Source organism: Cnephaeus nilssonii (assembly GCF_951640355.1).
Source record: "Cnephaeus nilssonii genome assembly, chromosome: 20".
Classification (NCBI taxonomy): Eukaryota; Metazoa; Chordata; class Mammalia; order Chiroptera; family Vespertilionidae; genus Cnephaeus; species Cnephaeus nilssonii.
In genome coordinates this window covers 7,091,521-7,107,177 of record NC_137091.1, presented here as the reverse complement: position 1 = coordinate 7,107,177, position 15,657 = coordinate 7,091,521, and the positions used below count along the sequence as shown (strand labels likewise).

The 15,657-nt window shown below is 50.9% G+C and overlaps 1 protein-coding gene across 1 annotated transcript; it reads right to left on the bottom strand.

Moving 5' to 3' along the window:
• DNAJA2 (DnaJ heat shock protein family (Hsp40) member A2) lies at positions 1-13,958 on the bottom strand. The gene is made up of 9 exons (XM_079800689.1): positions 13,525-13,958; positions 12,022-12,081; positions 11,506-11,729; positions 8,731-8,811; positions 8,361-8,494; positions 6,200-6,396; positions 2,180-2,324; positions 1,908-2,035; positions 1-1,374 (listed from the first exon to the last, which is right to left on the bottom strand). The coding sequence occupies exons 1-9, from the start codon at positions 13,600-13,602 to the stop codon at positions 1,183-1,185; spliced, it is 1,239 nt and encodes a 412-aa protein (XP_079656815.1). The 5' UTR covers positions 13,603-13,958; the 3' UTR covers positions 1-1,182.
• Between the last annotated feature and the right edge of the window lie 1,699 nt (positions 13,959-15,657).

Genomic DNA, 15,657 nt, shown 5'->3' with positions numbered 1-15,657 from the left:
GAATCTTTAACTTAACATTTAATGAAAACAGGTTCTATGCGGACATGGTTCTAATATTGATTTGCAGTTTCCTTGCTTTTAAAAGGGGGCGATGGTGGGGTACAGAGGCTATGTCGCCCCAATGCGCAGGGCCCTAACTGAGGAGTTGGGTAACTCCGATGTCCTGGATTCTACAAAGCATCAATGGAAGCCAATAAAGCCTGTTTCTACCAAGATCACAAACTTCCGTTCATGGTGTAAAATGATCAAATGGGCGTGCGCCTGAGCATCCGTGTCAGGCCTAGGTTTTAAGGGCTGCTTAAGAGCCAGAACTAAGAATACATTCTCCAGTTCAAGGATCCATTTGACAGTTCAAAATATGCTCTTCCTGCTGCCCCGGCCAGTGTAGCTCGGAGCATCATTCCATGCACTGAAGGATGGCAGCTTCAATTCCTGGTCAGGGCACATACCAGGTTGTGGGTTCCACCCCCAGTCAGGGCTGGCATGGAAGGCAACCCATCAATGTCTCTCTCTCTCTCACATTGATGTTTCTCTCTCCCTTTCTCTCTCTAAAATAAATTTTAAAAAATGTGTTCTTCCTCCTAAAAATGTGACACAAAAATAATTTACACCAACTGCTTTTTATTACCGAGTTTCGAAACCTTTCACAAGATGATAAAAACAAGAAAAAGAGGAAAAAAACCAACAACATGACAACCACCGCTGATGTCATTCCCACTGTTCCCAGTCAGCTCCAAGCCCTCTGTGTGCCAAGCCCACGCCCATGCACCTAAGCGAGACGCAGGCTCGGAAACTCTTTATTCTGGTTGTAGCAGCTTAGGATGCAGGTGCAGCCAAACATAAGCTCCAGGACACACTGGACAGACTTTACAACGTGGGCTTCGAGGTGCAAACATGGAACAAAAATCTATTCGGAACTGATAGAAACCGTGCACAGACCAGGCGGCCTGGGAACACGTGTCAGTCCTGCCTCCTCGAGTGCTCTCCTCTGCACAGACCAGTCAGACGAAGATGCAGAGCTCTGTGGTTAGTTAAATTATACACTCTGTAGATACTATACCGACTTTAAAGTTACACATAGACCAGGAAATATCCATCAGTTCATTCGGATCGACAGACCCTCTGGCTGGGCCGCTGAAGACCAACCGGGCACGCGGAGGAGACCCGCCGGCGCCGTGCGGCTCACTGGTGGGCACACTGCACGCCTGGGCCGTGGTGGCTGCTGCTCTCCTCGTCGGAGCTGTCGTTGTAGGCCTCGCGCCGCTGCCCGCCTCCCGAGCCCCGAGTGCTGTCGAATTCCTGAAGCTCCACCTCCTCTGTGTCTCCGATGATGTTCGGGACTTCGGGTCGGGATGGCAGAAGGTCTTCTAGTTCCTTCGTTAAAACGAAACAAACAAAAAAGGTCGGCTGTCAACGTCGGCAGGAACCCCCTGCCCACACACAGCCTAAGGGGCGGGCTCCTTTCCGGTGAGCAGCGCTGCCCGGTGAGAAGCCGAGACCGCAGGCCACACGTGCAGACATCTTTTGTGCGACCTCTGCTGCTTAGAAAACAAGCCAGCATCTGCCCACTCTGAAACATGGGACACGCAGACACGCCTTCCTGCACAAAGAGCCAGCCGGCTGGGCTGGGGGTGCCTCCTTCAGGCAGGGAATTCCCCCACCCCGCCTCCCCGCTCCCACCAGCACACCACACCCAGTGCCTCTACTTTACCACCAACCCCGGCCCCTGGACACGCACAGCAGCAATCCTTATTTCAGTAACAACCGGACAGCCACTGATCACAGACTTAAAAAGCGCTTGCATCTGGTGACCTCATCTTGGCACCACAAATAAATGGAAGGTGACAAAGAAACTAACTAGTATCGGCCTGGAAGGCAGCACCTGTTCTGAAGCCAGGGACACTTACAGAGAGCTTGTCGGGGCTGACCCAGTTGTTCTCAGGAAACTGCACGTCGAACTTGATGTACAGGTCGCCTTTCTCGAAGGGGTTACGATACTGCGGCATTCCTTCCCCTCGAACCACCCGGACGCACCCTATTATTTGAGCAAGCCGTGGGGAAAGTGTAAGAACTTTATCTGAGAAGAAGAGTGCTCAGTAATGTTCTTTTCCAGAGTCCCTACTATTGGAAAACCACGCCTTCCCAGAGCACAGGGAGCCGCCTCAGGGCGGAGACTCACCCGGCTCGATGACCTTGCCGGGCGGGTACTTCACCACAATCTGACGGGCATCGAGGTGCTTGAATGTGAACTGGAAGCCGCAGAGGGCCTCCACCAGGCCGATCTTGTACGTCATGTGCAGGTCGTTGCCATCCCGCTGAAACACCTGCGGGGAGAGCCGCGCACACATCTCAGGACGGAGCCACCTGCTGTGCTCTGTGCCACGAAGCCACTTCAAAACTTCCCTTTTACCATCCAGTGCAAAAGCCCGTCCCCAACCCCTACCTACATTTATTTACGTAGGAAGACTTAGCCATTCTCAAGTAACATGCCAGGAACTCCTACCAGGCAAGCCCTGGAATTGGGAGGAGTGGCTCAAACCTAAGTCACAGCCGAGGCCACAGAAACAAGCAGGCGTGCCCTGAGGCCCTTTCCTGGCCCGGCTCCGAGCTAAGGGTGCAGAGGGCCCAGCGGGATTCTGTGAGCAGGTTCGCCCCCGGAGTGCTCCCCAGATACGATCCAAACAAGGGCAAGGGAGGGCCAAGTTCAACATAAACAGTTCCACCAGCAATGCTCAGCCAATGAAGGCGCTTAATTACCATGCGTCACGTCACACATGTATGAACAAGTTTCCTCTCACCTAAAACTCCAAACCTGTTTAGAGGAATGCAAATCAACAATAAACCCGTGGACTCAGCAACGAGTGCAAAGGTCACTCCATCAACATCAAGAATGTCTCCGAGCTTCAACGGCAGGAAAACCCATCCAACTGCACACATGCCTGCCTTGCAGCTTTATTTACGAGAGTTCACAAATATCTAGACGCTTCACTTTTGAAATTTAATTTAATGAAATTAACTGCAGTAAAAGGTCGCCTAGATTTTTTTCAATACTAGTCTCTCTTCCAAAGAATGCTGGACAGTTCAGAGAAGAGAGGAACCTGAAAGACAGCCCCTGCCCCAAATCTGCCCGCGAAGGAAAGCTGACCTCACCCCATCCCCCTGACTACTGGTCCAGGGCCCGCAGCCGCAGCCGGGAACGGACCATTCTGAATGACATAGCCTTCAGTTAAGGCTGCGTCGGCGCGCTCTCCCTCCTTTCTCCCCATCCGAGACTTAGAGCCAGTGGGCAGCGGCAGCGCATTCTAGGCTCATCCCCTGAACCTGCTTTCAAGGCCCCCTTTTCTCTGCGCTCCCAATGAGCCAAAGCCGCCCACCTGAGGGCACTTCTTTAAAAAAAGCAGCTATGCTAGGAGGGACAAGAAGGGGGCGCTGCTCTTGGGTGTGTTGGACAGGAGGGCTCACCTTGATGTGATTCCAATAAAAAATGGTCTCAGAGTTTTTTGGCTTTTTTGGGGTGGTGGTGGGGGTGGTTAGGCTAGCCAATTTGATGCTAAAACTCAGAGAATACACAAGCAAGAATTAGGAAATTTTAAAACAGGATTAATGAAGAGAAACTACCAAGAACAAGATAGCAACCCACTTAAAGCGACAATCACGTCTGAAAAATGAACAGAGGAGGGCTAGCATCACCAGATCCTACGGTCCTTTGTGCAAATGCACCTTGGCAGCTAGGCCACCAGCACACGCACGTGCACACACACACACAAAGACGAACACACACGATGTGCAGCACTCCCAGCAGCAAGTGCTTTCCTCAGGAGATTTACATGCTGCTTCAGATACACACCCACCCTAACCGCATGGCCTCACCATTACTTCAGCACGGGAGTTGGGAGTGAAGAACACAAAAGAAAAACAAAGTAAGTACAAGATTTTTCATGAACTAGTTCAAAGAGTCAAGTTTTCTTCAGAAGGTTCAGAACGTTTTCAGTGGTAGAAATTAAACAATTGCCCAGTGCAGCTGGCGTGGCTCAGGGGTTGAGCAGGGGTTGAGCGTCGACCTATGAACCAGGAGATCAAGGTTCGATTCCCGGTCAGGGCACAGGCCCGGGTTGTGGGCTCCATCCCCAGTGTGGGGCGTGCAGGAGGCAGCCCATCCATGATTCTCTGTCATCATTGATGTTTCTATCTCCCTGTCTTTCTCCATTCCTCTCTGAAATCAATAAAAAACATTAAAAACAAAAACAATTGCCCACACCTCACCTTGGGCTCAAATTTATTGTCACAAAACCAAGGAGGACCCGCCTGCCCTCCCCAGATGAGCTCCCACGCTGGCCTGGCCATCTCCCGTCAGCAGCCACTGGGACCGCCGTCTGCTGGAAAGCCACGCACTGCACAGCTGCCAACGAGCCACAGCGACTACTTCAGACACCTCCCCGCGGCCCCGACAGGGAGGCAGCTCAGGCATCGCCTTCCTGAGCCCGATGACCGCCCTGAGGGAGGACCGGCTTTGTGTCCAGGAGAGCCAAGCCCAGGGAGGCCCACGCTGGTACACGGGAGCCAGAACTGACTGAAGTCCTTTGTCTCCAAGTCCACTGACCTCCATTTTAAATCCCCATTGAATTATATGCCACAGTAAAGGCTGAACTTAGGGAACAAGGTCTCATGTCAGTCCGACATGCCAGAACACCAAACCACCATTCCTGCTCCCCTCCGACTTCCTCACCACCCTCCTGCCGCAGCACACAGACACCACATGCTAACTGCCCCCCACTCTCCTGTACGTCACGGGAGCACCACACACAGCTGCACCATCTTACAACCTCCTTGGTTTTGCTCTGTGCCCAAGCGGACTCTGACCATCTCAACTCCTTGGCCATCTTTCTATCTTTGTGCCTTTAATGCCTTGTATGGTGCTGTGCAAGGAAGGCAAGGTTGAACACAGTGCCAATGAACAGAGAATCTCATAAAAGAGCTACAAATATTCCCACCTACGAGACCCTAAGGCAGAACTCTAGAAATTACTATTTCTCAGCAACCTGAGAGATCCTCGCTTTTTGTGAGCTTGGCAATATCGACAAAGGGCCGAGATGTAGAGAGCAATCCACAGCTTCGCCGAGGCTAGAAGCCTGGCCGACACCCCTGAGAAAGGCTGGGTAGCAACTCCCCCAGCGAGGGAAGGAACCCAGTCACATCCCAGAATCTGCATCGCCATGCGGATTCACCTTCTACTGGGTTGATGAAATGATTTTAAAAACTTTATCGATAGAAATCACCATCAAATGGGAGAAAAATTTCGTGCAAACTAAGAAGGTGGTTGACCTGTGAAGACTTTCATTGGAACTGAGTCAATGTGACCAAGGACAAAGCCAGAGCCCTGTCAAATGCTTCTACAGCCAAGCATTTGGGGCCCGGCCATTGTGGCTCAGGGGTGAGCACCAACCTATGAACAGTTCAATTCCCGGGTTTCGCACTCGATCCCCAGTGTGGGCGTGCAGGAGGCAGCGGATCAGTGATTCTCTCTCATCACTGATGTTTCTATCTTTCCCCTCTCCCTCGCTGAAATCAATTAAAAAAACATTAAATTTTTTTTAAAGAACCTGGGTGATTACTAAAGGGCTGTTGCACAAATAGCTTGATCTATTCTTCATGAATAAAGGTCTACAGTACACCACACAGCACCTTAAATACAGGTGCAATGGCACAACCCAAGTACCACACACTAGACCACATTGTTGGACCAGTTAATTTTGCCTTGTACATAACATACAATACACTTCAATCAGAAACTTAAAGTAAAAAACTGTTCAACTGCAGAACCTTTTCTTTCCAGAGAATCTCACCTGGGCACCAGTGTGTAAAACCAGTCAACAGAGTAGCACTGAGGACTGAAGCCTTGTCCACCCCCCACCCCTCACCCTCCACAGGGAAAGGGAGCTGCCTTCAGCCTTCTGGTCCGGGCCCTCGCTTTCAGACACGGAGGGGGGACAGAGACCACCAGACGGTAAGTCACAGTGCTAGTCAACACCAAGGTGGGGCCACACCTGGCTCCGGCCGGCTAACCGGGCCAGCCCCACACCTCAGCCAGACCAGTGGGTGCTTCACGGTGCGCAAGGTGCTCCAGGAAAGGACCTTGCACCTGACCGGCACCTTGCACGCCACCCCCGCCCTGAATAAGAGAGAACACCAAGGCCGTTACCTCATGCTCCTTCTCTTGCAGCAAGAGCACAATGTCGCCCGGCTCCACGCCGGGGGCCTGGTCTGCTTCCCCCGCGAACGTGATCCTCTGGCCGTGCTTCATGCCCTTGTCCACGTGGACCTCGAGAATCTTGACTTCTTTAATCACCTTCTTCCCTTCGCACTTTTTACAGCGGTCCTTCTCATTAATGACCTCTCCTGGGAAGAGAGGCCATTCAAGCTTCCAGTGAGATGACTCAGCTGTTCTTGCTAAGACCTTTATTCATTAAATACATTTTCTGAACTCCTTCAACGGCCACCTAAAGAATCATTCTTAATCTCAAAAGCTCACACCTCACTGCTGGTTCCAAGCTACCCAGGCCTCCTCCATTTCCGAGCATCATGTGCCTTAAGCCCTTCCAGGTTCTGACTCTCTTCCTGGAGTGAAAACAAAGCCGAGGGTCTGGGAACAAAAGGGGTGTCAGGTGCCCTGGCTGGTTTGGCTCAGCGGAGAGAGCGTCAGCCTGTGGACTAAAGGGTCCCTGGTTCAATTTCTGTCAAGGGCACATGCCCAGGTTGCGGGCTCAATCGGGCGTGCAAGAGGTAGCCAATCCACGATTCTCTTATCATGGATGTTTCTCTCTCCCCCCTCCCCTTCTTTCTTCTCTGAAATCAATGAAAATATATTTAAAAAACAAAAACAAAAAACAAGGGGTGTGCCGAAATCGGTTTGGCTCAGTGGATAGAGTGTCGGTCTGCCGACTGAAAGGTCCCAGGTTCGATTCTGGTCAAGGGCATGTACATTGGTTGCGGGCAAATCCCCGGTAGGGGGTGTGCAGGAGGCAGCTGGTCGATGTTTCTCTCTCCTCAATGTTTCTACCTCTCTATCCCTCTCCCTTCCTCTCTGTAAAAAAATCAATAAAAAAACCACACACACACACAAAAAACCAAGGGGTGTCAGGTGCTGGACTCTATAAACGTGTCTTCATTTTTGTGTTCAGCCTTAGTGCCATGCATTTACAACCCAAATAAAAACGTAAGTGTCCTCATGGCTCATCATTACACTGTGCAGTTGGCAGTTTCATTTACTTCACAGACCAAAGCTGCACTGGCACCCTACTATGGGTCTCCCTTATGTAGTTCATGATCAAGGACAACTGTGGGAACCCGCTAGATGCTGCATTTAGTGGCCTGAGTCCCTCCACACCACACTCAGGACGCACAGCTTCTCTTCCTCCCCACGCACTCTTTGAAACATTTGATTAGTGTCTAATGGAGTAAAATGGAAGTTGTACATAGATTGTGAAAAAAGTGTCCATTTCTAATGGCTGACTGGCCCTTTCAATGCTTAGAGGACATGTATAATCAGTAACTTCTGAGTCTGTTTCTCGAACACTTTGCAAAGCATGTTCTGCAAAATACCATTTCTCCAAGTGGCAATGGCACCCGGGCAGGTCTGCCAACTTTGGCTTCTCGACAGCGGATTGTCAGCCACTGTGATAGGGAAACGCACCGAGCCCCTCTCGCAGGGGAAGGTAACAGACAGCTTCCCCAAGTGACCTCTTCCCTCCCAGGAGCATTGGGAAAAGGATGCTCTAAACCCGTGCTAGCCACTATGAGAGCCACTACCAGCCATGCTGTAAGTTTAAAGATGCAGTCCCTCAGTCACATTTCAAGAACTCAGTAGCCACAGGAAGCTGGTGGTTACTGTTCTGGACATTGCATACACAGAGCATTCTGGTCATCGCAGAAAAATCCTTTTGGCCAGCACCGCTCTAAGGCCGCAGGCCTGTCTGTAAGTCATGTCTACCCGGAAGGCAGCCACGCCAGCGGCTTCCAGTTGTGTCACAGTAAGCCTCCTCTTCTCAGAATGCTAACTAAACACTGGCTGTTTCCCCCTCTATCAAACATTACCTTACAAGTCTGAAGGGACAAAACCTCTTGTCCATCTTCTTGCTATTAGAAAAGAGGAACGTTTCACTGAACGGAATACACATTTATGGTTCATCTGGGTTCACTGGGCCTAGGCCTGAAGGAATAATTCTTTTCACATTTTCCTTCCAGAACTCTCCGTGGCTTTCCGTTATTGAACAGGAAGATACAACCACGCTGAGAAAGAAAAACTGCGCGCCTCCCCATTGCTGCGCACCCATCCCCGCCTGGAGGCGGAGCCCAGCACGCACCTTCTCCGTTGCAGTCGGAGCACACGGACTGCATCTGCTGCACCATCCCCGGGGCCAGCTGTCGGATCATGATGCGGACGCCGCGACCCCGGCAGGCACCGCACTTCTGAACAGCCCCCGACTTTCCACCTTGGCTAAAGCAAGCAAAGGCATCCATTAGATGTTTGCCCACAGACCAAGACAGGTAGGAACTGTGCTTTTCACCTTCCTCTCCAACCCCTCAATGACTAATTAAACTGACTTCAGAGGGATCAGGAAATGTTCTGTGTTGGGTGGTGAGTTTTAAACCAAGAACAACTTTTACCTGGCAGACACTCAGGGTGCCACGGAGCACAGATGAAAGTGATGCCATAAGCCAGGACACACTTACCCACTGCACGCACTGCAGAGCACATTCTTGCTAAGCTGTAGTTTGGTGGTCTTGCCATTATACAGATCTTCTAAAGACACTCTGGGGAGAAAAGAATTGGGTTCAATCAAATGTTGCCAAGTTTTCTTAAATACAGGCATAAATGACAGCCGAAACAGCAAATTTCACTATAACCTCCTCAAACAAAGAATTAAAAAACATCTTTCATGAAGTCACCGACTGAGGTTTTATTTGGAGGCCTGAATTATCAGAAAGGTCTTATGGTCCTAGACAGTACAGATATGCCTAAAGCCAGCACCAGGGTCAGGCCAGCAGCGCGCTCTTGCATTTTCTGATAAAGCTGATAACTGCAAACTCAAGTGCACAACCTTCCCCTGGCCTCAGGCAGGAACCCCCTTTTCCAGGACAGACTGGGCACGGCGAGGCTAAGTCAGTCCTCACTCCACTACAAGGCTCTGCACCCTCCAAGGACAATTCAGAAAGGCTATAGAGTCCTATTATAACTTGAGGGTGGCACTCGGAGTGCATGTCTCAAAAAAGAAAGGGAAAAAAAGTGGCCTTATCTACCGTGTGACAGTGACAGAGAGGAGGAGAGGAACAGGTTTTTAACAAAGAGCCTACAAGTCTTAAAGCTCTAAAGAACCCAGCGAATTCTAAGCAAAACTGCATCAACTTTTACCAAATTTTCAGAGTTTTAAGACAGAAAAAGGGTGCAGTTAAAAAGTCTATTAAAATATATGACTTAGCCCTAGCTGGTTGGCTCAGTGGATAGAGCGTCGGCCTGCTCTATCCACTGAAGGGGCCTGGGTTTGATTCCAGTCAAGGGCATGTGCCTGGGTTGGGGGCTCGATCCCCAGTGGGGGGTGTGCAGGAGACAGCTGATCAATGATTCTCTCTCATCATTGATGTTTCTATCTCTCCCCCTCTCCCAAATCAATAAAAATATTTAAAAAATAAAAATAAAATAGAGGAACAAAACAATAGTTGGAAGTATGTTGCAAAGAACATAAGTCTTTTGCAGTACTCAAACTTTCTCAAAATTGCTATCTGAAGCTAAGACTTGACATGTTCCAGGCAGTATGAGAATGAAACACTGATGGCCGAACATCCCCAGCACCGGAGTAATGCCATGTCCACAGCGTCAACCTGGACAAAAGCCCCTGGTTGTATCCGCCTTTTACTTTTCCTAAGAACCTTGAACCAAATCACTGACAGAAAACCAACAGGTAGGGCTTCTCCGTGGCTATTACATTACAGTCAGCACACAAAACCACACCAAGAGGCCAGAAAAGTCCTCGTTTCAACAAACGTGGCCAAGAAAGGAAAAATGTGGGCAATGGTCTGCGAAGCTGGACCTCTTCGCCAGTGGGACTAAACCGGCAGTTTCTACAGGAAACGGGGCTGCATTTATCGGCCTCAAACACGGCCGCCTGCCTGGGAATCTCTGCCAAGGAGGAGCGCTGCGCAGATACTCAGCAGCACCGCGATCACAGGAGACACTGGCAGCCTCCAGGGAAAGGGGAGCGACTAAATGCCACGGCGGGAGCATCAAGCCACCCAACATGAAATGCCGTCACAACAGGGAAATGTTCAATAATGCGAAAAGAACGCAGCAGGAAATAAAACTGCATGTGCTGCATACTAGGAACCAAAATTTAAAGGTCTGAAGAACCATGAAATCGAGCACTCTTGATTTTACTTACTTCTCAGACCATTTCTTTCTTTTTTTAATGTTTTTATTGATTTCAGAGAAGAAGGGAGAGGGAGAGAGAAACATCAATGATGAGAGAGAATCATGGATCGGCTGCCTCCTACATGCCCCACACTGGGGATAGAGCCCGCAACCCGGGCATGTGCCCTGACTGGGAATCAAACCCTGACCTCCTGGTTCATAGGTTGATGCTCAACCACTGCGCCATACTGGCCAGGCCTTAGACCATTTCTTTGTCAAAGAAAAATATGGGGGAAAAAAACAACAACTAACCAATACTGCACAAGTGTTACTCTTGGAATAATATCCAAATGATAACATTTCTAAGGATAAATTCTTTCAACATACAAATTTAAGAATGAGAGTCAAACAATGTAACAGGTTATATTTTACTTCCTCTCATCTATTCAGATGAATAGATAATATGAAATATTTTAAGTGCTGGAAATTCAGTTCCTGGCATTTGCTTGTAAAACCATTATTAGTTTGAAAAGCTGACAGGACCCAAGGCCTCACAAATTTTACAAAGTAAAAATGCTAGTTTCAAATTGTAGCAGGTTCATGAGCTCATAGTCTAAGATCAAGGTCAGACCCGTTCATATGTTGGCAGGTTAATGCCAGGCTTGAAGCCAGCAAGCTCCATGGAAACCGATTTCGGAGAGTTCTCACTGAGGATCAAGTAATGAGTGACTACACCATGCAAACAAACTAGGCGGGCAGGCACTCAGCTAGTATGTTTTTAATAAAAAGTGACTTGGAAGATTTAAATACTTCAAAGAGGAGACCCTCCATCATTGGAAATGCCAATCATATACTCTGCCTGGGGAGCACATGAACAAAACCATCTTCCCACTCAGTGCCAACACCAACCACCCTTTAAGATTTGCAGCAAAACGCACACACCCAGGTTACCAAATTCAACTTGTCACCCAATGCGGACAGTAAGGCTCACGGACGAGTTTGTTTTCTGATGAAAGATAAAACACTTTTGATACCTGTTCTCTTCTACTATTACTATTTGAGGAAAGCACTTTTTTTTTTTAAAAGGAAAAAGAGATATTCACTTGAGTGGATGCATCATATCTTCTCCTCTCCTTCTGCCATTCCGACTTCTACTCTGATTGCCCATGAAGCCGAACAGTCCCCCACCGAAAATGTGCGAGAAGATATCGTCCATGCCACCGCCGCCGCCGCTGCCTTCCCGAAGGCCTTGTTCTCCATATCGGTCATATAACTCTCGTTTCTCAGGGTTTGATAGTACTTCATACGCAAAGCTTATTTCTTTGAACTATCAAGAAAAAGGAAAACAATCAGATTTTTAAATAGAAGAGTGGAGAAAGGCTACAGGAATCCAGAATCCACTTAATTCTGGAAGGGGCAAGCTGTCTTTGGTTTGATCCTGGCCCTATTTATCACCTACCACTGCCCAGAATGTTAGTATTCCTGTTAAAAAACCAAAATACTCCGAACCTAAAAACTGGGCTCACGGGCATAAATGGACTTTTCTTACGTTCCTTTTACAAGGAGGGCAACTTAAGTTTAAGACTGAAACCTTGGGGGAAAAGTCTCAAATTACTTACTTTGTCACCAGCATTTGGATTCTTATCAGGGTGGTATTCCTTGGCTAATTTTCTGTACGCCTTCAATAAGGGGTAGAAAACAAACAAAAAAAGGGAGGGTTATATACAAAGACCAGTTTAAAGATTTGTGAGTACTAACTTAACCACTTTCCTGAGAAGCATCATAACCTTTCAAAAAGAGCTTGTGTTCACTGGTATCATTGCCACTTTCCATCTTAACACTGTTTACTCATTGATTTAACACAATAAAGCAGACAGCAGTTATGCTTGAAAAGAGGTTATATTGAAGCCAGATGCAAACAATGAAACAATGCCACAGGAAAAAAAACCAAAACATTGAAACACTCCTTATCTTCACTGTTGCCCAATGTCTTTGATGGGCAGTAACCGGGTCAGGGTCAAGAAGACTTGAGAAGTGTTTGTAAAGCTTTACAAACTGCAAGACATTGTCACTAAAAACCAAGCCAAGGTGAGAATTCCTGCTCACGATGGATCCTCTAATTGTAACATCCGGGCAAGCCAAGAGGAGCTCCGGGTCGTGTTTTATTTTCATCCGGGGACTAACCTGGGGTCTTAGGACCTGAGCGAGCCTCGGTCTAAGTGAAGGTACATACTAGATGGAGGCGGCTGAGGTCCCCTGCACCTTAGTCTTCATTCACAGGCCCATGAATTACATAATGGGCCGGCATTTCCGGTAGGGTAACAGGAAGTCCCTTTGCCTCCCAACTGTCCCAGTCCCGCCGCCTAAGGAGCAGATTCGGGTTTTCTCCGCTCGCGGGTGCGGAGACTGCGGGCCCCGTGGAGATGCCGTGGGGTGTCATCAGACGCCTCGGGTGCTGTGCAATCCTGCGCTGTCAGCCTCGCGGCCCTGCGCGGCGCGATAATGAGGCCTCCCATTTATTTTTAGTCGGCGGACACTCAGGTGTTTGGCTGGGACCCACGCTGCCTCCCGAAGCGGGGGCAGAACCGCCAGGTTACCTGCCCGGACCATGCGCCCAGACACAGGCCCCCGCCGCGCGAGTCCACGCGGGAGGGAGGAAGGGCGGAAGGAAGGGCGGAGCGGCCGCGGCCCCCAGGAAACAGCCCACCTGCCCCGCCGCACTGGCCGGCGGCCGCGACCCTCCCTCCCGCTGGGTCCGGGGCCCCGCCCGACGCGGCGCCGGCGTCCGCGGCGTGGACGTCTCTCCCGGGGCCGGGAGCCTCGGTCCAACCTGTTTTTCCAGGCTGGTGACCCCGGCGCCCGCCGCGGGAGGGAGGAAGGAAGCGCCCGGCGTGCGCGCAGCGGTGGGTTGTGTTTGCTGCAGCTGCGGGCGGGCGGGGCCGGCGGCCAAGGTCAGGCGAGGCCGAAGCGCGCGGCCCGCGGCCCGCGTCTGGCCGGTCTCGCCGCGCCGCCCCCCGGCCTGGGCCCGGCACCGGCTCGCGGGCCGCCCGGGAGCGCGGCCTGGCCTCCCCGGCGCCGCGCAGGCCCGCGCTCCCACCCCCGCCGCCGGCCGCTCCCGGTACCTTCTTCAGCTCGTTCTCGCTGGCGCCGGGCGGCACGCCCAGGATGTCGTACAGCTTCGTGTCGACCACGTTCGCCATGGCGGCCGGCCGGGCGGCGCTCGGGCAGGAAGGCGGCGAGCGGACGGAGCGGCGGAGCGGCGGCGCAGGCCGAGGAGACAGCGAGGGGAAAGCGGAGGCGGGGCTGCACTTTGACCCGGCGCACGGCGTGCCGTGACGTCACCGCGCGCAGCCGTCCCCTGCGCCGGCGGCCGCTGGGGTCGGGGGTGTAACGCAGCGCGCGTGCGCTTGCCTCCTCCGTGTCCGGGGCCCGCGCGGCCTCCGGGGGCGCCCTGCGCGACCCTCCCACCACCTGGGCTCCCTGCTGGAGGCGGTCACGGAGCCGGCCCGGCGGTCAGCATCGAGCCGGGCGCTGGGAGCCTCCGTCCCAGATGCCGACTGCCCTGGGGCTGGCTCCCTCGGGGCTGACGGTGAAAACGGCCCCTGGGGGTGCGCGTCTCGCGTGTTGCACTTCCGGGCATGTCCAAACGTTCGCCAGAAGTAGATTACACCCACGAGCACCGCAGTCACATGTCACCCCCTATTTCCTAACCTCCAGCGTTTTAAGGGAAACCACTTATTTCCTAACACCCTGCTTCCTAAACACGTGCGCATCTCTTGGCGACTGTGGCCCTGGCCGCCTTAGCTCAGTGGCTAGAGCAGCGGCCTGCGGACTGAAAGGTCCTGGGTTCGATTCCTAGTCAGGGCACAGGCCCGGTGGCAGGCTGGATCCCCAGTGGGGGGCGTGCAGGAGGCAGCCAATCCATGATGCTCTCTCATCATTGCTGTTTCTATCTCTGGAGATCAATAATAATAATAATAATAAAAGATGACTTTGTAAGGCGGCATCACACTTAACGAATCCTTAGTCCACACTTAGTTTTTCAGAACTGTCTCCTGTCCACGATTGGTTTGCGGCCTCGAGATCCAAACCGTGGGGATCATGTGTTTCAGTCTAACACGGGGAGGTTTTGGTTGTAGGAGGCAGCCTGGCTGGGCACACAGTTGGCATCAGATGTTTTGCTGTGCTCCTACCACGTTTTAAGGTGTGTAGACAAACGTGTTACAAAAGAAAGGAACCCTCGTGCACTGCTGGTGGGAATGCAGACTGGTGCAGCCTCTGTGGAGAACAGTATGGAGTTTCCGCAAAAAACTAAAAATGGAACTCCCATTTGACCCAGTGATCCCACTTCTAGGAATATATCCCAAGAAAACAGAAACACCAATCAGAAAGGATATATGTACCCCTATGTTCATAGCAGCACAATTCACCATAGCTAAGATTTGGAAACAACCTAGGTGCCCGTCAGCAGATGAGTGGATCAGAAAACTGTGGTACATCTACACAATGGAATACTATGCTGCCATAAAAAAGAAGGAATTCTTATCATTTGCAGCAACATGGATGGACCTGGAGAGCATTATGATAAGTGAAATAAGCCAGTCAGAGAAAGATAAATACCACATGACCTCACTCATCTATGGGAAATAATGAACAACATAAACTGATGAACAAAAGCAGATCCAGAGACAGGGAAGCATCGATCAGACTGTCAAACCTCAGAAGGAAGGTAGGGGAGGGTGGGGGTAAGGGGGAGAAATCAACCAAAAGACTTGTACGCATGCATGTAAGTCTAACCAATGGACACAGACACCAGGGGGGTGAGGGCATGATTGGGGGTGGGGGTGGGGGCAATGGGGGGATGAGGACAAATATGTAATACCTCAATCAATAAAGAAATTAAAAATGAAAAATAATTTAAAAAATAAGATAAAATAAAGGAAAATAAAATTTGGGGAAAAAAGTGTTACCAAAGAATAAGCCATATTTATGAACACAGACAAACAGGATGTCTGCTCCTTTGGAGCCCGCCCTGGTAGTTGGTAAAGACCCAGCATCCGCATCTCCAGATAATCTCTCTTCCTTGGCATTCCTTAAGACCCGGTGTGGCCGTGGCCGTGGCCGCTGTGGCCCAGGCGGTTGGGCGTTCTCCCTGGCACAGAGAGGTCGCAGGTCTGATTCCAGGTCAAGGGCACAGGCCCGGGTGCAGGAGGCGGGAGGAGGCTCATCAATGTTACTTCCTTACTTTCTCACAT

Bases quoted from the DNA above. Each gene is read 5' to 3' on its own strand.
- DNAJA2 (XM_079800689.1), bottom strand. From the start codon at position 13,602: ATGGCGAACGTGGTCGACACGAAGCTGTACGACATCCTGGGCGTGCCG. The intron at 11,730-12,021 runs GTAAGTAATTTG...TTTTCTTGATAG, and splicing joins ATCCAAATGCTGGTGACAAA to TTCAAAGAAATAAGCTTTGC. The intron at 1,375-1,907 runs GTAAGTGTCCCT...GTTTTAACGAAG, and splicing joins TCAGCCCCGACAAGCTCTCT to GAACTAGAAGACCTTCTGCC.